At 38.7% G+C, this 26,260-nt stretch overlaps 1 protein-coding gene across 5 annotated transcripts in view; it reads left to right on the forward strand.

The window, feature by feature from the left end:
• Positions 1-5,118, forward strand: part of Robo1 (roundabout guidance receptor 1) — a 432,413-nt gene extending 427,295 nt beyond the window's left edge. For all 5 annotated transcript variants that reach the window (XM_029554552.1, XM_017802463.2, XM_017802462.2 and 2 more), the window contains 2 exons: positions 1,595-1,791; positions 3,443-5,118. In XM_029554552.1, coding sequence (XP_029410412.1) covers positions 1,595-1,791; positions 3,443-3,457 — 212 coding nt within the window. In that variant the 3' untranslated portion in view covers positions 3,458-5,118. The remainder of the gene's footprint in view (positions 1-1,594; positions 1,792-3,442) is intronic.
• The last annotated feature ends 21,142 nt before the right edge of the window (positions 5,119-26,260 follow it).

Raw genomic sequence — 26,260 nt, forward strand, 5'->3', positions numbered from 1 at the left:
TGTGTGTATGAATGTGTGTGTGTGTATGTGCATATATGCGTGTGTGTGTGTGTATGTGTGTGTGTGTGTGTGTGTGTGTGTGTGTGTACAGAAAGGAGAAAATGTTAGGGCATTGACATGTAAGAGACTGTTTTTCACAGTTACATGTAAACTGCATGTTCCAAAGATAGGTCAGGAAGGAAGAAGTGCTAGAACCTAAGAGAATAATAATGTTGGAATTGAGTGAGAAGGAGGGAAGTCCTGATACATGAGTACTGAAACCTGGTTAGCCCCCATCAACTGTCTCATTTCTATGGTGTTAATGTGGCCATAAGTAGATTCAGTGGGACACAGGGTAAAAGGATCTACAACTACCAATATTGAGCCAAATTGCTTTAGAAGAAGCCTGGCTGGGCAGCAAGGAGAGAAGGAAGGTATCGATTGCTGGGAATCAGCTTAAGGCAAAATTCTTAGCAAGAGAGACTTTAACACATTTTAGCTTGAAAAAAATGAAAGGCAACAGCAAGAAATGGGTTTATGGAGGTGAGGGTAAGCAGAGACCATGGATGAAGAGAAAGTACCAAGAGTTCGAACTAGATCAAGCCTAGTTCAAACTGTTGAGGTAAGGAGGAGACAGTGAAAAGAACAAAGGGCCATCGAGGGTTCTGATTGGCTTCCTAAGTAGGTGGCTCATGTGTCACAGGAAGAGGCTGTTTCCATGCAAGGATGGAGTAGCAATCATTTAGAACATGTTGGGGAGCCAGAAGCAGGCCTTCCTCCTCACTCTACCTTCTGCCAGGAGAAATCAAGCTTCAGCCATGTGGTATGGCAAGTAAAGGAGTAAAGCAAGCACTTGGGGGTGGCAGGGATGGGGTCATGTAGAAAAGTTTGCTTTTTATGTGATTTATGTACAGATGGTAGACAGGCTATAGAGGAAAGCAGTTGAATGGTGCAGAATCTGGCAAAGTTATCAGTAAATTTAAAATTGTATGGAGACAGAAATCCAGGAAATAGCAGTTAACTGGAGTGCTTTGTCAGAAATTAGCTTCTGAGATTCAGAGTTCTGCAGTGCAAATATATTGTGAATGTGGAGGTTGGTTCTCAGTGGCTAGGGTCCAACCCCCTGCTAGACTCTTGAGTTGGTAGTTCTGGGAAACTGGGCTTGATTGCTACTAATCACACTTTGTCGTTAATTAGTGATTTCACTCTTATCTTTATGCTTATCAGTAGAGTTCCTCTAAATGTACATTCTGTTAAAGCTTTTGTGAAAAAGTGGAAACTAAACTCTAAAGTCATCTGAGATCACACAAGAATGGGAAGCCAGTTGATTCCACAATTGGCTTGTCTCCTTTAATAGCCTTGGTCCCAAGTCGGAGATGGACATGAGTTTATGAATAGGTTCCAAATCCCCAACCATTGCAAGGAAAACTAAAGGCTTCTATTTTTATTTTTCAAAACTGAGTCCTGCATTACTCATTATGCTTACAAAGTATCCTTGTTACAGCTCAGAATCACCGATGCTCGTGTGTTGGGAATTACAGGTAGATAGGAGTAGCGTGTTATAAAGTCAGCATCCTGTTGTATTCACGTGTACTCATTGTATTTCTTTACACAGAGGATATTCTACCTTACTGTAGACCTACTTTTCCAACATCAAACAACGCCAGAGAGCCTAGTTCCTCAAGCTCAATGTCATCAAGAGGATCAGGAAGCAGACAAAGAGAGCAAGCTAATGTAGGTCGGAGAAACATGGCAGAAATGCAAGTACTTGGAGGATACGAGAGAGGAGACGATAATAATGAAGAGTTAGAGGTATCTATAATGTTTTCCAATTTTTTTTGCTTAAATATTTTTATTTATTGTTTTTATTTTATGTGTATGAGTGTTTTGCCTCCATGTATGTAAGTGCACCCATGTCAGTCAATGCCTATGGATGTCAGAAGACAGCGTCAGTTCCCCTGGAACTGGAGTTCCAGATGGTTGTTAACCACAATGTGGGTGCTGGGAACTGAACCCCAGTCTTCTGCAAGAGCAGCCGGTGCTCTTAACTGCAGCACCATCTCTCCAGCCCCATGTTTTCCATTTTTTTAAGCATTAGACTGTAGTTGTGATATCAGCTTCAAAGTCAAGAACATTCATCAGAATGAAAATATGTAATATTTTATCACAAGCTTTCTGTACCCTGACATCTGTGATGCCGAGCACCTGAAGTTTTGACAATTGAAGGATTGGACTGAAGTGTATTTCATATTTTTAAATGTTCCCATGGTATGTTTGTAGATCAAAGATTCATATTCCTTTGTACATTTCAGTAAAGAAATGCATATGACAGAACACATTGTTGGGAAATAATCTGGTCTAGCTATATTATAGTTTATGCTATTATATAAAAACTCAGTAAAGTGATAGAATGTTACAAGGTTTAGCCTGTGTATCTGTCACTGGGATTAATTTGACTCACTTGCCAGCAATCTGATACCTTCACTCTTCTGAAAAGGTGACCTAGTCAAAAAAAGGAGCTCTTTCTGCATCAAAATCTTCTTCTCTTACTAGACTCTAGGAATAATGGTACAAGATATAATTGGAAGCCATATATAAAAGTCCCTTCCCTTTAAAAATTATTATGTTTTATCCATTTAATAAAAAAGGGGGAGGGGGCTGGAGAGGGCTTAGCAGTTAAGAGCACTGATTGCTCTTGCAGAGGACCCGGATTTGATTCCCAACACCCACATGGGAGCTATGAACCATCCTTAACTCCAGTTCCAGGGGAATCTGAAGCCCTCTTCGGACCTCCATGGCATTGCACGACACAGGTGCACTCACATACATGCAGGCAATACATTCAAACACATAAAATAAAAATAACAAATAAAATATTGAAGAAATAATAATTATTATATTGTCTCCATTTAGTGCAAGGCTAAATTTGTGTCTTTACAAGTATATATAATCTCAAGTAGATGCCAAATGAATTTGAAACTTCATAAGATGAAAAATTATATCTAATTGGCTGCATATATCTCAATGTATTTAGATTTTGTGGTTTGCAATAAGAGAAACTTCCACAAGTGCTGTCAGACTGCTTGTTTTTTGAATTTGTCTTTTGTTTTGGAATCAAATTAATTAAAAATTAATTAACACAATACAAATGTTGAGATGGGCCTGAGGGGCATCTGGAACTTAGAACACTTTTTCTCCTTATTCTGAGCCTTGCACCCTTCCCTCTCTATGACAAATCCTTAGGCTTGGTGCAGAACTGTTTTGTACTTCTTAGTGAACTGTGATTTTGCTCTAAAGATCATCTAAAGTTGACAAATGAATTAGTTGTGATGAGCACTTTTCAATGCATGTCAGCAAATGAGTGAAGAAAACACAATCAACTGTAAGGATAGATGCATATAAATAAATGAGACAATGCTCTTAAGACTTATTTTCAACCTTAACAATAATTGATCTCTTACAGGAAACTGAAAGCTGAAGACAACCAGAGAGGCTCATGAGATCAATGTGAAAATCATCGCTCAAGATGCCTCCCATCTGATGACACACTACACCATATAAAATGTTCAGTGCAATCAGAATGTACAAATTGTCGTTTTTATTCCTCTTATTGGGATACCAGTTTTTAAAACTTTCTTGGGTTTTTATTGTTGCTGTTTGATCCCCTAACCCTTGAGGAACCTCCCTCTTGCCCCCTCGCTGTTGCAACTGATACACTTAACTTCCAACAAGGGAAGTAAGTGTCTTGACTGCTTGCTCCAGTCGTCAGCAGCAAGAAAGAACTTACCAGTTCTTCTGCATTTTGCCCCTAAGATATGACACTGCACTGCTTATATATCAAGCTAATTTATAGCAAAATATTGATCAAAGATACAAAGTTGATGAATCAACCTCATGCCAAGGGCTCTCTAAGTATAATCCTTCTATAACCAACTGCTAATGCAACTTTAGCATACTTCATTTTAACATGATTTGAAAATCAGTCTTTCATACCACCTTTTGCTGGAAGAAACTAAAATATAACAAATGCAGAACAACAGATAGTTTGAATGGGGTAGCAGCATTGTAAATATATCACTTTGCAACTCCTGGTGGTACTTTATTTTGTCTTCATTTCAATAATGGAAGTATATTCTTACTGGAAATGTACTTTTGGATAAGTAGGGCTAAGCCAGTTGGACCACTGGTTGTCTAGTCATTCTCATAAATAAACCCAGCAAAAACCTAGTTCTATTTTTCAATCAAAAAGCAACTACAAATGCATATTACAAAAAAAGTGGATGTTTTGAATGACCAGTTGAGTGAGGATATCCTATCTTAACTGGCCTCAGTTTCTTCTGGTACTATCAGTTCAACTTTCGGAAGTGCCACTTAAGGAAGTTTGATTTTTGTTTTTGTAATGCACTGTTTTAATCTTTTTTTTTTTTTTTTGGTTTTAAAAGCACAATCACTAAACTTTATTTGTAAACCATTGTAACTATTAACCTTTTTGTCTTATTGAAGAAGATGTTGAGAAGTGTTTTTAACCTGTTTTGTTAATGCTCTATGTTTGTATTTGGAATATTTGAATGATGACAGGTAGTGAAGTCATGTGCAGACTTTATTGTGGGCCATGAACCAAATGGTTCAGACTTTTCCTGGACTTAAAGAAAAGGAAGTTTTAAGTTTGTTCTGGCCAATGTTGAAACTTACAAAATTTCCATATAAGCTCAAACAGAGGCATTACCTGCTTGAAATTGCCAAATGATGCTCTCTGACTGTAGATTTTTATGATCTTTTTCTCTTTTATTTTTTGCCATTATATAAATTTCATTGATTTTATAATTGGTGCTATTTGAAGAAAACAAAATGAAGATTTATTCATTCACAGGTATCAGGCCTGACCCCACTGGAAAACAAAGCCAAACAAAACTGAACCACAGTGAACAGGCTGGTGTTCACCAAAAACTAAATGCATTCATTTAGATAATTGAAAAAGTCCCATAGAAAGGTACTAAGGGAAAAATCCATGTGATTAATGTTTTCATTATGTTCATGTAAGAAGCCTCTTATTTTTAGCCATAATTTTGCATATTGAAAATTCAATAATCAAAAAAGTAATTTTGTCACATTATTTATTAAAAATGTTCTCAAATACATCATTCTTTCTTGTGTTGATTTTTTTCATTGTGTGCTGATCAGATTTATTTCATTAAATCACAAAGTTGTTGTCTTAACATTTCATCACTATATTGTCAAAAGAGTAAAAAATATCTTAATTTGTTTTATAGCATCCAGGTTTTACTTATAAGGAAAATTTCTTATTTAAAATGTATGAGGTTTAAAATGGCAAATGATTCAAAGGTTGAAGTTAGCTATTAGATCAGACAATAACTGTGAAAGGTATGCTATTTTTTGTTTAAGTATGTGTATCTGAATTTCAGTTAGCCTATTTCTAAAATAATCAAAATTTAACTCTGATAAACTTCATTTGTAAAGTTTGAACCTCCTATGTTCTGTCAGAAAGCCCAAATGCTGGTCAGTAAATATTTGCTTTCTAGTTTCAGATCCATATTAAATTTTAGGCATACCTATCACATACCAGGTTGGACATCCTTATTAAAGTCACCATATTAAGTCATTCACCTTGAATGGACAAGAGAGATGGGTACCATGTCTTGGAACTGCCAAGATCAAGAGAATCTACGGGAGTTTGGAGGTGCTTTTTCCCCTATGACATATATTTTTCCATTACTTAAATTTTGTGTTCATCAGAATTTGAAAATCTGAAGAGAAATTGTAACAGTGGGGAGGGGATATAATTTGGAATTTAATTTTAGGAAAAGAAAATCATCACCAGCATCTGCTTAATAGACGAACAGGTCCACAGGTCAGGGAGCCAGTTTTCAAACTATTTCAAAAACAAAACAAAAATTGAGGGACATATGTAATTACATGGTTTTTCTGTTTTTATTGGTAGATAAACAGCAAATAAGTTACTGTCTCTCTTTTATTGTGTGCAGTACACATACAAATGATGTATGTCAGAGGGCCTGCATTTAAGTCCCCATTTTGTCGTGGCTGTGTTTCCTTGGACATGTTACTTAACTCTAAGTCTCAGGTACTTTACCTGTAAATTCAATAATACCTACCTCATGGAGCTATTGTCATGATTTAGTGAGTTAATGTATATGATATGGACTCTGTAAACTCTATAAACACTACAAGATATTGTTATCTTTATGGAATGAAATTCATTACACATGCAATCCTCATTTTTCATACCTTTGTTCCAAAACTTTGCATGAAAGTAAAAGAGTAAGTGTGCTATAAGGATGAGGGTGGTTCCATTTCCGGTAAGTAAAATTCACTGTGAAATACCCAGGTGTGGAATAAATGCTTGGTGTTATTATTTGTTTCTTTGCTTTTGAATGCAAGGGGTATAAATGGGTTGGTGGTATTGTGTTTCTGGCACTTTTTTTCCCTACAGTTCAGCAATGCAAACATGTCACTTGAGTTCTCAATAAATGGATTTAGTGTTTATTTGGGGTTGCTGCTTTACATTGTTGCAGAAAATATATCCTTGTTCTGTTGTGTGACTTTTCCTGGGCAGATATGAACAAACATCTGCTCATCTACTCACCACAGGCAGGGCACCAAACCAGATCAGAGAAATGATTCCACACAAGTCCAGCTCAGTGAACTTCAGGTGACTCAAAAGTAGCTGCATCACAGAATAACCCACTCCCACAGGGCTACAACCCACAAAAGGTTCAGTGCTTGAATTCCTTGCACAATTTGCAGCTTGTAAGTCAAATTCACTGCTCCTAGGCCTATGAGGCATCCAATCTCCTCCTCCCACTGTCCTTATGACAACTTAAAGAAAGTATTCTCCAAACCCCCTGTTCGAAGAATCTTTCAGAGTTTATTGTACTTGGGAGGCGGGTTTACTTACAGAAGAGTGAGCCCTGCCCCCCCCCCCCCCCCCCCATTCTTGGTTCAACACCCAAACATAAATCCCACGGTTCCCAACAGCCGCACAAAATGGCGAGAGCCCCACCTGGTGGTTTTCCCAGGCTTCAAACTCTTAGTCCCTCCCCTGCAAGCAGCTAACGGTCAACTGATTGGCAGGAAGAGGTAATGGGAGTGACTCCACTGCAGAGCATGGAAGGAGGTGGGACCATGGCTCAACATCACAGGGTCAAAGGAACATCTGGGTCACACAGCTCCACCAATCTCTTTTTCCTCCAACAGCTATTTGCTACATAGATATCCTCAGAGAAGGAAGTTGTGAATTTTATACATTTCATGGGCTTCCTGAGTCCTGTGAGCATCTCTCTTCCCTCCAAAATGGACTATTTCAATCCATATTAAGTAGCTGCAGCTACACAGCATAGTCTCATGTGAGATGGGTTATAGCTAGGTTTGTTGGTCATTCCAGATATGGCCTAGATTTTTTTTCCTTTCTTTCTTCTGTACAGGGTGACATCTAAATTCCAGAGGCTGGCTCCATGTGAGAAAAATATGAGCTATCAGGAGGCAGGGACCTTGAACACGGCTGTTCACATTGCCCATTGTCTGAATTTGTTAGAACCCTTACTGTGTATCTTGCTCTTCTGAGCCCTGACACCCTGTAGCTGTTACCCCTCCCTGACACTTGTGAGTACTTTGAGCTAGGGTAGGTATGAGGGGTTGAAACTTGGAGTTCCTTACACTCTTCCATGCCATGCTGGGGACGTAGAGAGAGCTGGGATTTGACCATGTGTCTGGGACCCTAAAGACTGTGGACTACCTCAGGACTTCAGAAGATACCACTGTTCCCTACACCTGTTGCCGCATGTGAAATGTGTATTGGTAAAGATGAGAGCTACTATTACAGCTTTAAAGAAAGAGTAGTCACCTTCCTTTTGAAGAAAAATCCCATTTATACCAAAAACAGTTTGAGAACCAGTACTCCACAAACCAAGTTTAAGTCTCATTTTAATATATCTGAGGTTGGAATGAATCTTACACTCCTCAGTGTATTTCCATCACTTTCAGCCAAGTAAGTTACAAGGCAGTTTTCACTGCTTGCTGTTAAAAATCATGTATCATACAAGCAGATAGTCAGCATGTGTCAAACTTTCATTTGCTTCATTAATAAAGGAAACATCAAGAAGATAGAGCAGTTGAACATCAAGAAGATAGAGCAGTTGAAGGGCAGCTACATAAGGAAATTAAATGTGATTGAGTTAGTTACCTTTTAGAAAACAATGCAAGTATGCCATTAATGTTTCTACTGGGTAAGGGAGACATAGCACCTGTTTTTCTTTTAGCTAAATGACCACTAACTTTCAAGAGCACATGAAGTTTATACCTTCATTATTTGCAAATTGTTAAAAAGATAACTGGAGAATTTATACTTACCTAGCTGAACCTGACAAGGGTCAAAAAGTTATTTGCTCTGGTTGGTGTTTCCTCACAGAGCCCGAGACACAGACTTGGACACAAAGAACTCATTTGGGACTTAATCCAAGAGAGCAGGAGTAAAAGGGAAAGGAAGATAAAAATCCTTTGAAGTAACTAAAGGTATCAGAATCAGGAGTCTCCACTGGCTTTTCCAAGAAACTTAAAGAAGATGCCTAGAAACGTTCTCCTGAAAGACAAGCGTCTGAACATTATCCATTTGTTCCCATCCCTTGCTGGTTGCAGGCTGCTGGCAGGGTGGGGTATTTAACTGTTGAACACTAGCGAACAGACCAAGAGAGAGTAGAAAAGCCTGAGGAAGAAAGACTAACATGTCTCAGGTGTTTGAGATGGAAAGGTGCCGAAAGGAGACTAGATTTCACAAAGAATTGACAGGCCTAGTGAGCTCTCAACAGCATCTACTACGAACAGGATTATTGGAAAGTGTTTGAGTATGGTATCAAAATTCAAGCAATCTGAGAGCTGGAGGAATGACTTAGTGATTAAGATCATTTACTGCTCTTGCAGAACACCAGAGTTGAAATCCCTGCACCCACGACAGGCGGCTCACAACTGCCTATATGGAGGGTCAAATACTACTGACCATCTCAGGCACCTACACTCACGTGCATACACACACATATACACATTTGCAAATAATAAAAATGTTTTTAAAAATCAAACAATCAGGAGTTGAGGTCTAGCTCAGTGAGAGAGTGCTGGGTTCTGTGGTCAACTCAAAAATAAAATCAAGTAGTCATCAATTTACCCTTTTTAAAATAAAATTTCTTTAAAATGTCCACATCTGAAATTAGTCATACATATTCAAATTTTTTTTCACATTGGAGGTGTTCTTACAAAGTATTAATTGTTAGAAGTGGATACATTGAGTTTTAATTGTCTTTTAACATTCTGAGCATTTTTATAATATTGTCATTAAAATAAATCATAAAAATATGAGAACAGCAGTGAGGCATAAAGAGGAACCTTAGAATAACTACAACTGTGTGTTTTCTAATAAAGCTCCAAGATTAACTATATACCTAAAAACAATTATCCACAGGTGTTAAAGTACCTTCTAACACACACAGACACACACATGCACACATGCACGTACGAACACCACACATGCACATGCACATTACAATCAGGCAGGCCACAATCCCTCAGAATAACATGAAATTCAAGCAAAGTTGAGACTTTGCAAGCAATTCATTTGTCGTACAAGTCTGCTTTTGTGGCATCATCTCAGTATCATGTAAGTTAACCCTCTAAAGAAGTCTTGCATTTGATGAAATAGTTATAGCAGGTCATTACCTTCCATTGGGTTCATAGTTAACATGACAAATCTTATGGACTGAATGTTTTCCCTTTCAATTTCACAGTGAAATCTTACCCTGCACTGTGATGGTGTTTAGGGTTTGGACTTTAGCTGATAGTTGTCATGAGTGTGAAGCCCTCAGAATGAGATTAGTGTCCTTACAAACAAGCTTTGTCTTCTTTCTGATGTTATACAACAAAACATCAGTGGTTTGCAACCCAGGAAAGGGCTTTCACCACACTGACAATGCGGCAATTTAATATTGAACTGCCAACCTCTAGCATTGTGAGAAGTATATTTTGTTGTTTGCTAAGTCACTCTATGACACATTTTTTTTTTTTTGTCTTTTTGAGACAGGGTCTCCCTGTAGTCCCAGCTGACCTGAACTTGGCCTTGAACTCACAAGGATCCCCCTGCCTCTACCTCTCGAGTGCTGGGATTAAAGGTGTGCGCCACCACGCCCGGCTATGACACATTTTTTAAAGATTTATTTTTATTTTTTGAATTATGTGTGTGCACATGTGAGTGCAGGTGCCTGTAGAGTCCAGAACAGGGCATCAGAATCCTTGGAGCTGGAGTTACAGGTGGCTGTGAGCCACCCCATGTGGGTGCTGGGAAGTCTGCAAAACTCTGAGCCATTTCTCTGCTCCTATGACACATTTTTTATAGCAGATCAAACAGATATTTACTTTTAAAATAATTCATCATTTTGGCATACGTGCTAGCTTCACATCTGGGTTAACCTTTGAACTTTTAGAAGTTTCTTGTTTATGAGAAAAATTCTGAGGTTTTTCAGCTTTGTGTAAAACAGAGCTTTCAGTATAAAATGTCAGCTCAAGTAACTTCTATATACTGCCTGTCTGCAGGAATTAACCAAAGTAGCCTTTTCTCTGTCCTTTATCTCAGGGACTCATACTTTGGAGCACCTTGCTCAAAATACACATCCTGCCCTGGTATCTGAGGCTAAACCAGGCAGGTAGTGCCTGCAAGACTTGGTTCCAGAGCCCATTGAGAGACCACTGTAGGCTCATATACTGTAAGTCGACCCCTGGAAACTTCAGAATTTGTGGCCAGGGCCAGCCTGGGACCTGGCATAGTTTAACACACCTCTAATCCTGACGGTTGAGAGGCAAAGGCAGGAAGATGGGGCATTTGAAGCCAGCATGTACCACATAGTTTAAGGCCAGCCTGAGGTACATAGTAAGGCCATGTCTCAAAAACCAACGACAAGATGTAACTCAAAGGTACTATGCTTACCTGGTATGAACAACACCTTGGGCTCAACCCGTAGCCCTGGAAGAGAAAAGGGAGTGATGGAAGGCAGAAGAAAGGAAGGAAGGGAGGGACTAAAGGGGGAAGGAAGGTAGGGAAGATAAGAGGGCCTCAGGAGTCCTGCTGGGGTCCTGTAATTGGCCCCTGGTTCCAAGAAAGTGGCTTTGTTAGAGGATTATACTGACTGACATTTTATGAAATGAACAGGGTTATTAAGCTTCCAGTATGGTATTGACACACTTGAGTTCTCATTACTTAAACTGTTAATATGAATGGGAGTCAAGAAGTATTTGTGCTAGGGGCTAGAGAGATGGCTCACTGGTTGACAGCACAGGCTACTCTTGCGGAGGACCCAGGTTTGATTCCCAGACCCACATAATGGTTAACAATTGTCTGTAACTCCCGTTCCAGGGAACTGACACCCTCTTCTGACCTCTGCAGGCATTGCATAACACAGATACACTTACAGACATGCAGGCAATACACTCATAAACATAAAATAAAAACAATAAACTAATTTTATAAAAAAAGAAGTATTTGTCCTGGCTACCAGCCTATAACAACTTAAGGAAAGAAGCATAGCTTTAAATCAGACTAATAAAAACCCAAGTTTTAAATGGAATGCCTCTTAGTACTATACCTTGTTTTCTACAATAAGGTAATTTAGATAATATATATTCACCATATTATCTACCTATTTTTATAAAGATTATGGTAGAGACAAAAAGGCCAAAAATAAAAAGAATATTCCCTACTCTCTAATGATTGGACCCTGGCTGCTTGAAGCCTGAACAAATAATTGTAATTGAATTGTGAAAAAAAGAAGATGCCATCTGTAAAGCATGAGAGAAAAGGTGAACTCTAAAAGTGCTCTTGTCAAACACTTTAAAGTACCATTGTTAGGGACTGGAGAGGTGGTTCAGTGGTTGAGAGCACTTGCTGCTCTTGCAGAGGATCCAGGTTCAGTTCTCAGCATCTCACATGGTAGTTCACAACCATCCATAACTCCAGTTCCATCGAATCTGACCCCCTTGTCTGGACTCCGTGGACACCACACATGTGTGTGATACACCTACATTCATGCAAGCAAAACACATACACACATAAAATAAAAACAAATACTTTGCATTCTAAAAGTTCCAGTGTCTTTAATATTATGTATAAAAGTTAAAATACTGTTTAAACATCCAAAGACCTCTTTTAATAATAAGAAATTATAAATGCCAATTTCTAAGTATTGCAACTCTGCATTTGTACTTTGGAAATACATGCAATGACATATTAGCATTCAAATATTAAGAGACTAAGAATCTGACCTAGCACTAACCTAACCTTCCAAGTGTATTCACTGTCATCTTATCATAAAAGCACTTGAGAGCTCTTGAATGTTCAAGCAGTGATCTCTACTCCCCCAGGCAGACCTTTCCAATGCGTTAATCAGCAATTCCATCGCTCCTAGTTCTGCCTCTTTCAATGGTGAAAGGAAATATTTTAGAGAGATTTTTAACATTAACACCTGCCTCTGTGAAAATAAGCTGGGACGTTTATAATAATACTTTATCATTTGAATCCTTGAGTTACTTTGAAGAAAAATAAATCATGAAAAATAATAGAGTACTTAGACTAAAAACATACCTATGCATAGGATTAGCATATATTCAGAGCTCATGTATTTTATCTGGATGATTTAATATCAACAATTGTTAATTAAGCTTCACATATTTCAAGTGCACATAATTAAACAATCATTTTGAATAAACTCTGTTTCTTATTCTGCTATATAATATGGTGCCAAAAATATGTTTACCAGACTATCCTAGCAAATACCAATCTCTACTATATAATCAAGGGTTTGATGAAATTACTTGTGAGCTTTCACTCATTCTCCTTACTCTGATTTCCGTCTGGGCATTCATTCAGTGATTCAGCCCTCTAGGGAGCATGCATTCTCTGTAGATGAGGGGGAAATTTTCTGAAATGCCTGGCAGTATATGGAAGGCACACATGCACAACAGTGTGATTCATACGATAGCGGTATTGACCCAGCTTATGCAAACTGACTAGCAACTGAGGATTTGTTTTGTCTGGATCATAGAGGCTGGAAAGGGTATCATCAATCTATTTATAACCCAAAACTTGAGTATCTCATAAATGAGCTTTTACTTAAAAACAACTATAATACACTTAAAACTTAAGACACATGTAAATGAACCAAGAAGATCTTTACTAACTACACTTGAGGAATATGATTTAGATGACTCATTTGGTTTTATTGCTCAGTTTCTATCATCCTTCACCTAAAACAACTTTGGAATTACATTAAACTGATTTGACACTAAATTGTTTTCTTTTATTTAGACAGAGGGTCAGATAGTGATACTTCTGAGGACAAGTTATAGACACAAAATACCTAAGCTCTATCTCAGTGTTCCTCAGCATAAAGAGTTGTGTGGTCAGGGAGCAGTGGATGTAAAACACACAGCAAATGCATTCTGAGCAGGCATGGGTCTATCAAGTTTCTGACATTGTTTTTTTCAAGTTGTCAAATGGCCAACAGCAGAGCAAGCCTCAAGATTCAGATATCAGGAAACAAAAGTGGGTTCTCATATAAGTCCCTGATCTTATTGTCCCAAGTGTTCTTTCCAAGACTAATTTTGTGTCTAGAGAAATATAATGTACTATTGCCTCAAGCCTGGGTTGCCAGAACCTTGTGGTTCTCTACTAGAGTATATTGGTCTTAAGCCCTGAAGTAGATGGACATTTTGTTGAAGAGAATGGATGATAGGAAAGTATTCAACAAATAATAAAACACACATCCTTACACATACTTCTGGCATTACACTGTGCTACATTTAGCCTTAATATATAGCTCCTATGGTACTTCTTTTTTTAATGACTATAGTTTCTGGCATTTTTCACATTAGAAGCAAGATCTTTGACCCATTCCTTCCTTCATGGCTAGGTATGACTGCTGAAATGTTATTGATTTGGGGGTTAGGCTGTTAAAATCAATGCAACTTTCTCCTAATTTGGGGGGCATTCAGCTTGCTCTTCAAGTCCAGTTGCTGTTCTGAAAAAAGCGTGGACATGTAGAAAGGTCTTATGAAGGTTAATTTAACAGAGCCTAGCTAATGCGTCTTACAGGAATCTACTGATTCCAATCCTCAGCTATCTAGTTCACCCCAATCAGCTATGATTTGAACTTCATAAAGTAGCCATGAAGGCATCAAGAAACAAGCCTTTCCAACTGTACCTTGAATTTATGACCAAAAAAATCCGTGAGCATGTAAGTTAAAAACTAAAGATGATTTAAGTCACCATCTTTGGGTGGTTTGTTACATGGCAATAACTAAAATTGCTTAAATGCTTCTATTGAATATAAAGCACAATGGAAAAGGGAAGAAAGAATATCTTCAAATAAAGGGAATTACAAGAGATGTAAGCAGGAGCATCCGCTCAGGGGATGATGTATTTGAAACAAGATGATGGTAAAGAAAACCCTTGCTCTGTCTAGTATCACACATAAAGACGCAATAAGCACATTCTCCATCTGTGAAGAATCTGCTCCCCTGGGCAGTCACATCAAGTCAATTGTTCTTGGGTTTGACTTTATAAACCAGAAATGTCATAACCCTTCCTCTTTGTTGTTTGTGCCAAAGGTGTGACGAGGGGTTTTGAAAAAAATCCTCAAGTTCGGGTAAGGACTCATCTGTTAATAACCCAGTGATCATTCACTCATGTGATAACTCCAAACAATTGGTCTTGCTCACTCTTCCTGCCTTTATGTTTTTCTGCATCCCTTCTTTGCAATTTCATCACAGCAAGAAAAATGAGAAGAAATAGGGATGAAGTATGCACTAGTTCTTAATTCCCTTTTATAAGGAAAAATATTTGAGAGAAAATACAAAATTTAAAATTACAAAGCATTTCCTTACTTCACAATATATATATGTAATAAAGCAGTTTATGATATATTTTCAAATGCATTCAAGGTATAACTTGCATTTTACTATGGCAACTTTAGAGAAAGAGGCTGGAGAAAATGATGTGCCAACTTCAGTCCACACAGCTAGGCTAGGATGCAAACACAGATTGAAGTACACTTCTCCAGATTTGATTGTAATATATTTTATATTAAGTTCCTGATTTTATGTATTTATAATTTAATATTCTTATGTTCAAGTTGTTTATAAAAACATAATTTTGACAGAATGACAAAATATGTCAGAGGGATTTAAATCCATTGAATTTACTGCCTTACCAAGTCAGAGAATACATATATTTCAGAATTCTGCCAGATAACATATCAAAGACTTCGGTCCCTGGCAGATTTTGGATTTCTACTCTTCATGTACCTAAAATTTTCCTATAACCATGATATATTATCTGCTGAAGCCTGAAGTTGGAAGGGAAAGAGCAGAGGACTGCAGGATTTAATAACATCATTCCTTCTTCACATACGTATCGATAGTATTACTAATCCATCACAGCTGTTCATGAACTGTCAGGTATTAGTAACTGCCCCTCTTGGAATCTCCCCCAAACAGTGCATTTTCATATTCCCTGTCAAATACATAGATCTTGTTTTCTGAAACAGGATTTCATAATGCTTCCATAATTAATAATGTATTGGCCTAAACACTGTTCGCTCTCAAGGAAACAATTACAGTTGAACCTACTTCTCTAGCCCAGAATCCTCATATTTTCGAGGGACTTGTTTTCCTTTGTCATTCTTTTATGTGAAATTACATTGGTTTACCCAAAATATCTCACAATCATCTAATGTAAGGTACAGAAAAGCAGGCCCATCCTTCTAAAATGTGGTTTCAATTCTAATTCTTCTTTCAAAGCTCTTTTACTCATAGTGAAAATACAATGAGTTATGAGCCCATCTCTCCCTTATCCCTATCAACTATAATTTGTTTATAGTCCTGTGGCTTCTTTCTACTTTAAGAATAAGTTTAGAGGCCAGAGAGATGGCTTGGTAGGTAAGAGTTCTTGCTGCTCTTCCAGTGGACCCAGGTTCAGTTCCCAGCACCCAGATAGTGGCTAATACCTATCATTAACTCCAGTTCCAGGGGATCCAACACCTTCTTCTGGTCTCCTTGAACAATGCATATATGTGGTGTACTTACACACATTCAGGGAAAACACTTGGACACATAAAATTAAAACATTTTTTTAAAGATTTATTTAAAAGAACAGTCTATCAAGTTCCTCCCACTGCATATTTTCACTAGATTTTCCTGAAATAGATACATGCAGCATTTCTAAAACACATTACTATTAGGCCTGAATAAAGAAACAGCCTGACTCTTAGCACTCATTTTAATCTCAAGAGAGGACCTGAACTCTGAGAACCTGTTTCTTCAAATGTCTCACTGAACTGTGCTCTTGAGGCAGGCTTCACTCATTCTTTTATTGAAACAGTATCTCCAGCAAGAATTGGGGAAGTAGAAGCTAGGATCCATCCTTATGTTATCAGAGAATCTTGCCCTTTGATGCTATGCTTAGAATATTACACACACAATTACAGAGATTTCTCAATTCTTTTCACTGAAAAAAAAAACACCATGCAGCTTCCAGTGCTTTGATATGCTAATCATGCACACACACACATACACTCATTCACTATCTTGGGTAGAGGGCAAGGTGGGGTCCTGAGGGATTAAGGTCAGGTGTCAAGGTCACAATGGAACAAATGGCTCAGTGAGCTTGTTTACATTATAACCTTTGGTTGCAAGGTTAAGTAAAAGTCATTAGTTCAGATTATGTCCATATTGTAAAAGTAATTCCTACAAATATACTCTTTCTCAAACTCTCCCACAGGTCACTTCCTTATATCGGACTTTTCATTCTAAGTAAAACTTTCTATAACTATCTTATATAAAAATCACATCTTATCTCTCCAGACTTCATTTCTTCTATATCATAATTTTCTCCTTAGTAATTGTACCTTTAGAACTTTCCTTGCTAATATCATCTGTTTATCTCAGGGGAAGGGGGGGAGTATTATTGAGGTAGGGGAGCTATGTTTCTGTCATTATGCCTAGAATAAAATGAAAGCTAAAACAGGTGTGTGTGTGTGTGTGTGTGTGTGTGTGTGTGTGTGTGTGTGATTCAGAAAAAATAAATGGCAATATTATTTTCAGACTGGTCCATGGAACCAGTGTTTCAGCTCTGCCAGTATAGAAGGAGCAGGTATTCTTTGTTCTAAGAGAACATAGGGAAGACTTTTGATTCTGTGGGGCTTAAGAAAAACTACTACTCTTCTGAAGAGATTTAGGAAAGGAAGCCGAAGATTAAACAGACAAAATAACATCTTAGTGGAAACAGGGATCTAGTAATACGTACTCAAGTGGACTTGTCTCTAATAACCTCCCATGCTCATGGAATGGTTTGAATATTGTGAAAATAGCCATCCTACCAAAAGCAATCTGCAAATTTATTACAGTACCCATTAAAATTCTAACACAATTCTTCACAGGTATTGAAAAAATAATTTCAAATTTTATATGGAAATATACATACACACAAAAACCTGGATAGCAAAATAATCCTGAACAATAACAGAACTGCTTAAGATACTACCATCCCTGATCCCAAATTATACTACAGAGTTATAGTAATAAATACAGCATGGAGCTGCCATAAAAAGAGTCATATTGATCAGTAGGATAGAATTGAAGACCCAGATTTAAATCCACATATTTACAGCCATTTGATTTTTGACAAAGGAGCCACAAACACATCCTGGAGAAAAGACAGAATGTTTAGCAAATAGTGCTAGTCAAACTGGATACAAGCATGTAGAAGAATAAAAGCAGATCTCTATCTCTGACTATGCAGAAAGCTCAACACCAAATGGATCAAGGACCTCAACATAAGAGTGAATATCCAGAATCAGATAGAGGAGAAAGTAAAGAATACATGGGAATTTATTGGCACAGGCAAGGGCTTTCTGAATGGGACACCTATAGAGCAAATATTAGATCCAGTAATGGGCAAATGGGACCCCATGAAACTAAAAAATTCTGAACAGAAAAGGACACCATCATTTTAGTGAAGAGGCAACCTACAGAATGGGAAAAAAATCTTTACCAGCTATATCTCTGACAGAGGGTTAATGTCTAGAATGTACAAAGAACTCAAAAACCCAAACAGCTCAATTAAGAAGTGGGGCAAAGAGCTGAAGAGAGAATTCACTAAAGATGAAGTGCAAATGGCTGTGAAATATTTTTTTAAATGTGTAGCATCTTTAGTTGTAAGGGGAATACAAATTAAAACCACTTTAAAAAAATTGTATTTTTTTTTATGTGTATGTGTGTATTGTTTGCATGGAGGTAAGTGCACCCAGGTCATGCAATACCTGTGGAGGTCAGAAGAGGCGATCGAACTACTTTGAGATTTCATCTTACCCTCTCAAAATGGCCAAGATCCAGGAAAACAAACAAACAAACAGACAAACCAAAAAAAACTGACAAATGCTGGCAAGGGTGTGGAGAAAGGGAAACACTTATCCACTGTTGATGGGAGTGTAAACTGGTACAGCACTATGGAAATCAGTGTGAAGATTCCTCAAAAAGCTCAAAAGTGATCTACAATATGACCCAGCCACACCACTCTTGGGAATATACACAAAAGAACATATACCCTACTACAGAAATGCTTGTTCACCCATGTTTAGTGTTGCCCTTTTCATATGAGCCAGAAAGTGGAAACAACCTAGATGTCCATCAACTATTGAATGGATAATGAAGGTGTAGTACATATACACAGTGGAATATTATTCAACTCTTTAAAAATGAAATTGTGAAACTTGCAGGTAAATGAATGGAACTGGAAACAATAATCTTGAATGAAGTAACACAGACCTAGAGAGACAAATGCTCAATTAACTGGCTGTTAATTTCAAAATCCTAGAATTGCTTGTTCCAATTTGAAAATCCAGAGAAGCCAGGGAACTAATAAATGACCATGGAGAGAAGGCTTCCTGGAAGTGGTGCTAGAATGAACTCATATAAATGGAGAAAGTAGAATAATGAAGTAGGAAGGGTTAAATGGGGTGGATGATAGAAGGGCAGAGCAGAGGACAGAGTATAAGGAGGGATAACTAACACTAAATGCCTTTACAAAAAAAGCCATACTTAAACCTACTACCATAGAAGCTACTTAATGTGTATACATTATAAAAAGAGACTAAAAAGAGTTATTTGATAAATGGAGACTAGCCATGTAGCCACACTAGACACCATGGGTTAACGAAGTAAAACCTTAGTGCTGGGAAGCTCTCCTGAAACTGTTGTCTAGGGACCCCATAGACCTTCAAACACTACTGGCCATTGCTGCTGCTCTTGGTTACCCACCATAACTTCATAGTAAGACCTTACTGCTGAAGATGCTACATACATCAGCTATAGAACAAATAGGGAGAAATCAAGCTTATCCTGAATCACAGCCACATTTCTAATGGCTAGGTTTCATAGTTCTGGAAGGTATTATGCACACTACCAGAAGGAAAACATAACCATCAATGTCACCCAGCTGTGAAACCTGTGAAGCAGGAATACAACTGGCCTGGCAAGATATGCCCTCTGGTGCAACAGTGGCACAAATATTATGGGAGTAACCAACCACTCTCTAATTAGACTTAAGGATGGAACCCATACCTGTCGTTAATATCAGGCTCAGGAACCTGAGGCTAGACAGGTCACAGGGCATAGGGAAGAACCTAATAATAGTTTTCTACTAAATAATTCTAGTATTAAACTGACTCCTTAATGACTTATTGTTATACCTATAGATTAATGCATCTCTCAGTTCTCACGAGAGAAGTTTTCTTCCCCCACCCCATTTAATATTTCCTATTTCATTAATCTACTTTCTCCATTTATATGAATTCATTCTAGCACCACTCCCAGGAAACCTTCTCTCTGTGGTCACTTATTAGTTCCCTGACTTCTCTTGGAACATTTTGTCTCTTGGAACTATCCCATTGGGCTAGGCTTCACCCATAATTTAATTTTTAGGATTTGCATTCAGCATAATTTGATTGAGATATCCTCCCCATCCCCACTTATTTTTATTGTTCTTCCCAACCAATTTGATGTGCATATATATATATATAGACTCTAATTTGTTTCCATCAAATGTTCTTCAGTGTGAGTTCATCCACTGGAGCTTGGTTAACCTACCAAGTGTCCCATCATTGAAAGGAACAGTCTTTTTCTCTCCCAGCAGCCATCAATTGTCAAAAGTTCCTTAAGTTCTATTGGGGTTTCTTACCCACTTCTCCATGTCTAATCTAGGATTTTCCTGGTTTGAAATTGCATGGGACTTGTGCATGCTGTCACCATTGCTGTGAGTTCATATGACTAAATGACCAGCTGTCTGAAAAACTCTATTTCCTTATGGTCATCCTCCATCCCTGACTCTTAAAATCTTTCCACGCCCTCTTCCACAATGATACCTGAGCCTTAAGAGGCAGAACTTTGATATAGGTATCCTATATAGGGATAAGCACTCAGTAGCCTCTTGTTCTCTGCATATTAACAAGTAGTGGGTTTCTGTGTTAATCACTATCTGCTTCATAAAAAAACTTCTCTGGTGAGAACTGAGTGATGCATTAATCTATAGGTATAACAATTAGTCATTAGGTGTCAGTTTAATACTATAACTATTTAGTAGAAAACTATTATTAGGTTCTCCCCTATGCCCTGTGACTTGTCTAGCCTCAGGTTCCTAAACCTGATATTAATGACAGATATGAAGAAGACCTTAAGTCTAATTAGAGAGTGGTTAGTTACTCCCATAATGTTTGTACCACTATTGTACCAGAGGGCATATCTTGCCAGGCCAGTTGTAGTCCTGCTTCACAGGCTTCACAGCTGGGTAACATTGATAATTATGTTTTCCTTCTGGTAGCATGCATAGTACCTTCCATTGGGGGGAATGGGTATCCTCTGAGTTTGGGACCACACTTAAGCACTAAAGTTAAAGTCTGTTTTATTCATATATTAACTGTAAAGTGGCATGGTAATGACTCAGAATAGAATCTCTTTTATTTGCCAGCATGCCTGGGTCAGTATGCATTTATCTGCTTTCAGTCTTGCCCAAGTAGAATGCTCTCTAGGCTCCAATTGATCAGGAGCCCATTTGACCCCATCCCTTTCACTTTCTGAAGACTGTCAATCAGCAATTGTCTGCATCTCTCTTTTTCTAACCATTTTTTTCCTAAAAGATTAAAGGTTTAACTAACAAAGTGTTTCAATATTTTCACTCTCAAAATTATAGGATCCATTTCTTTCCTCACTGCCTCGTTTTTCTGCTTTCTCTGCAAGCTGTTTGTACTTACTTTCTTCAAGTCATCCCTAGCCATTATATCTTTAACTTCATTGAAGTTTTATCTCACCACCTGAGGTGTCTTTTTCTACATACCAATAGCAAGCAGTTGGAGAAAGAGTACATGAAAACCTTCCCATTCATAACAGCCTCAAAAAAAACACCAAAAAAACCTTGGAATAAACCTGACCAAAAGGCATTAAAGACTACTACAATGGAATTTTTTAAATCTTTAAAGAAAGAGACTGAGGAAGACACCAGAAGATGAAAGGACCACCCACGTTCATAGACTGGAAGAATTAATATTGTGAAAATGACCAATCTATAAAAACCCATTCATAGATTCAGTGCAATGCCAATCAAAATTCCCATGGCATTCTTCACAGAATTCAAAAAAAAAAAAAAATCCTAAGAGTCATATAGAAGCACAAAAGACCTTGATTAGCCAAAGCAACCCTAAGCACAAAGAGCAATACTGGGGGGATTATTATTCCAAATTTCAAACTATATTACAGAGCTATAGTCATTAAACAGCATGGTACTGGCACAAAAACAGATCCATAGATCAATGGAACATAACTAAAGACCCAAACATGAGTACATGCAATTTCAGCCACCTGATATGTGACATACTGGAGGAAAGACAGCATCTTCACTAAAAAATGGCAAAACTGGATCTCCACCTGTAGAAGAATGAAACTAGACCCTTATCTTTCACCTTGTACAAAAATCTACTTCAAATGAATCAAAGACCTTAATGTGAAACCTGAAACTCTGAAACTGTTAGTAGAAAACATTGGCAATAACCTACAACATATAGTAGTAGGAAAGGACATTCTAAGCCAGACATCAGTTGCTCAGGAATTAAGGTCAAGAATCAACAAGTGGGACCTCATTACGCTAAAAAGCTTCTGTACAGCAAAGGAAAACAAACAAACAAGAAAATGAAGAGAAAACCCATAGAGTGGGAGAAAATCTTTACCAGTGACACATCTGACAGAAGATTAACATCCAGAATTATAAAGAACTCAGAAAACAAAGAATTGATAAAGCAAGTAACCCAAATAAAAGATAGGCTAAGCGTCTGAACAGAGAGTTCTCAAAAGAAGAAATAAAGATGGCTAAGAAACATCTTAAAAAGTGTTTAATATTGTTAGTAATTAGGATTAGCAAATTAAAACCACTTTAAGATTTCATCTTACCCCAGTCAGACTGGTTAAGATCATGAGAACAAATGATACCAAATGTTGGAAAGGATATGGGAAAAGTGGAACACTTATTCACTTCTGATGGGATTGCAAACTAGTGCAACCCCTATGGAAAGCAGTGTGAAAATCCCTTAAAACATGAAAAATGAGCCTACCATTAACCCAGTTATACCACTCCTTGACATATACCAAAGGACTCATCCTATTGCAGAGACACTTGTACCTTCATGTTTGTTGTTGCTCTTTTCACGCTAGCTAAGAGCTGGAAGCAACCTAATTTTCCCTCAACTGATGAGTAGATCATGAAAATGTTGTGCATTTACACAGTGGAGATCTACTCAGCAGTAAAGAAGAACGAAATCATGAAATTTGCAAGTAAATGGATGGAACTAGAAACTGTTGTACTAAGTGAAGTGTCGTAGTCTGTTTCTTTGTTGCTGTGACAAAATTCTCTGACCAATACCAACTTGAGGGAGGAAAGGGTTTATTTAGCTTAAATCTCCCAGGTTGCAGTTCATCAGGGAGCCCAAGGTAGGAACTCAGGGCAGGAACCTGGAGGCAGGAGCTGGAGCACAGTCCATGGAGGAATACTGCTTACTGGCTTGCTCCCCTGGCCCCTGCTCAGCCTGCTTTCTTATGCTACATAGGCCCACCTGCCCAGGGGTGGCACCACCCACAGTGGGCTGGGCCCTCCCACAGCACTCATCAAGAAGATGCCCCTCAGACACAGCCACAGGCCAGTCCAATAGAGGAAATTCCCCAATTGAGGCTCCCTCAACCCAGGTGTGTCAAGTTGACACTCCAGCAAATGAAGTAACACAGACTCAGAAAAACAAAAGCCATATGTTCTCCCTCATATGTGGAGCCTAGCGCTAAATCCTTTTATGTGAGTATGTATCCAAATGTAACTGCAGGAATCAGGATAATGAAAAAGAACCAGGGAGGAAAAGGGAAAGAAAGAACATGAAAGAGAAGAACAGTAGGAGACAGGTGTTACTGGGGGAAAAATGGATAAAAATGGGGCTACTTAAATGGGAGGGATGAAGGAGGGTTATACAAGGAATCTTTGGGATAAAGGAAAAGAAGGAACTCAAGACAGGTTGGACCATAGGAGACTGGTATTATCAAGGGAGAAATGGGGAAAATGGGCACACTTTAAATGGGGAAACAACGGTGGAAGGGTTAGAGAGGGAAAGAATGAGGAGAGATAAATAATGCCTAGCTAGTTTTTTTAAAAACCTGAGGGAATCGTATTAGTCCAACAACTTAATGATAAATTACACATACAATATCTCTACATGAGTCCATGGGTATAGCTAAAGGCTACATACCAAGAAACAGTGCCAGACAGGAGAAACCTTCCTTTGAGTTGTTGGCCAGGGTGATAAAGAGACTCCCAAAATTACACAGGTTATTGCCACAGCCCTTGCTTGCCTCCCAGAACTTGAAGGTAAGACCCTATTGCTGAAGACAGAATATATTTTGGACACAGGATTTGGAGCAATAGAGTTGGAACTGACCTGAAGCCACTTCCCGTAAAGGGTAGCTCTCATAGGTTCTTTTTGAAAGTGCACAGTGAAAACATCAATCGATGGTTCAACACCAGCCTCAAGACCAAATTACCCCATCAATGACCAGCACAGTATAAGACATTGGTGTAGTAGTGCCACTTTTATCTTGGGGACAATCAACAGCTACTTAATTGAACTAAAAGCCCACTCAATGGGAGGAAACTCAAGTGTGGTACTGTAAACATAGCCAAATACATATGGCTGGAGAGATCACAGATCTTAGAGAAAACCCCAAGGCTGTCACATCCCTAGATAAATGTAATTTCTTACTATGCACAAATTATGTAACCTTATATTTACAGACAACTATCCCAGTCACCACTCATCAAAGAAGCTTGTTTTGGACCAGTTGGAAAGTATTAACAAGTACCACACTGGGTCACACACAGACATTGTCTATGACTTGCCCAGGCCTAAGTGACACATCTACAATGCAATGTCTATACCTAAGGGTCATGTAACATAGAACAAGGGTAAAGAAGAGGACACTAATGAATCTCTCAGTTCTCATTAATGAAGCTCCCTTAAGCTACTGAATACCAGGAACACAAAAGGTCACAAATGGCCAAAGCATAGAGATCAAGAGTCTGCTGTATGCTGGTCCTTGGACAGGACTCCTATATTAAACTTCACTCATTCAGGGCTCAGGGGCCACCTTGGAAGAGGGGGCAGAAAGATTGTAAGAGTCAGGGAAGGGGTGCATGACCATATGGAAACAGAATCCTACAAGCTCCTGGGAACCTGCTCATATGATTCTATGGCAATGGTGTCAGCATACGTAAGTCTCATGCAAACTGACAATAACCCAGCATAGAACTAGGAAAAGGAACAGCAGACCCCAATCTTTTCTGAAGAAATATTGTCAACTGATTACTCCTAGGTGAAGAAGAGCTGATCATGCTAAAACAAAGAACTCTAAATAGGCTGACTAGAACTCACTGGTGGACTTGCAGTGGGGAACTCTGGGGACACTGACTTGACACAGTGGGCCTTAATGTGATGACAGAGTATATGGGTTCCAGAGGGGGGCTATGGGAGGGTGCTGGTGGGAAAAAAGATATAAAGATGATTGAGATTGATTGAGATGTTCCATATGAAATACACAAAAATTCAATTAAAAATGTTCTAAGAAAATAAATTTGATTAAAGTGAAACAGGAGGGAGAAGACGTAATGAAGTACAGTTATTTAGTACTATTGTGTACAAATGGTTTTTTACTTTGTTTTTTCTTGGTTCGTTTGTTTGTTTGGCTGGTTTTATTTTGTTTCATTTTTCAGATAGGGTCTAGTTATGGGACTCAGGCTCGCCTGGCCTTGAATTTAATATTTCATCCTTGTGTCTATGTATCTTTGTCTTTGGAAACCTTTCTGCCTCAGCCTCTGGAGTGCTGGAATTACAGGCAAGTACACCACTGTGGGCACCTAAAGGCCCCACCTTGCATAGGTCCAAAAGGAAGTTACTGGGGACCCGGCAGCCTGGCTTGCTTTGAAAGTCTGAAGGATACCTCCGCACTGCTGAGGAGTGCATGTTCAGCGAGTGACCATCCCTAAGATACACCCTCAGACAGGGAGGGGGGATTTCCAGATGCCTTTATAAGCTCTGTAACACCTGTAATAAATGAGTCTTTGCTTGACTAGGCTCCCCTTTGCACCAGAGTGTTCGGTATTGGGGGCCACGTGGACTGACGATCGATGTGCTTACTCACCCAATCATCACTGCCCACGGGGTCGCTGGTTTGAAACCCTGGTACACCACACCCAGCTCTGAAATTAATTATAAGGAGCAGGTTGGCAAGCAGCATTTCTCTATGGTTTCTGTTTCAATTCCTGCTTGAGTTTTTGCCCTGGCTTCAGTGACGGACTGTGACTCTGGGTGCTTGGCAGGGTTTTGCAGTTTCATATTTTTTGACGCTGAGCAAATGCGCATTCAGGACACCCTCCAAGAACGGAAAGTTGCTCCTCCCCAGAGGTCCCTATGGCCAGCCCCGCCCTACTAGGTGAGTGCTTCTCTGAAAGGCCAGCACCTGCAGCTCAGCCTCCAGGGTCAATCACACCATGTGTAGTTGGCTCACCTGCTGCTGCACCTAAGCAGGCATACCAGAGGGCTAAGAGGTCAACCACTACAGAGCGTGAGGCTGAGGGCTC

Source organism: Nannospalax galili, unplaced genomic scaffold (assembly GCF_000622305.1).
Source record: "Nannospalax galili isolate Female #2095 unplaced genomic scaffold, S.galili_v1.0 scaffold705, whole genome shotgun sequence".
NCBI classification, from domain to species: Eukaryota; Metazoa; Chordata; class Mammalia; order Rodentia; family Spalacidae; genus Nannospalax; species Nannospalax galili.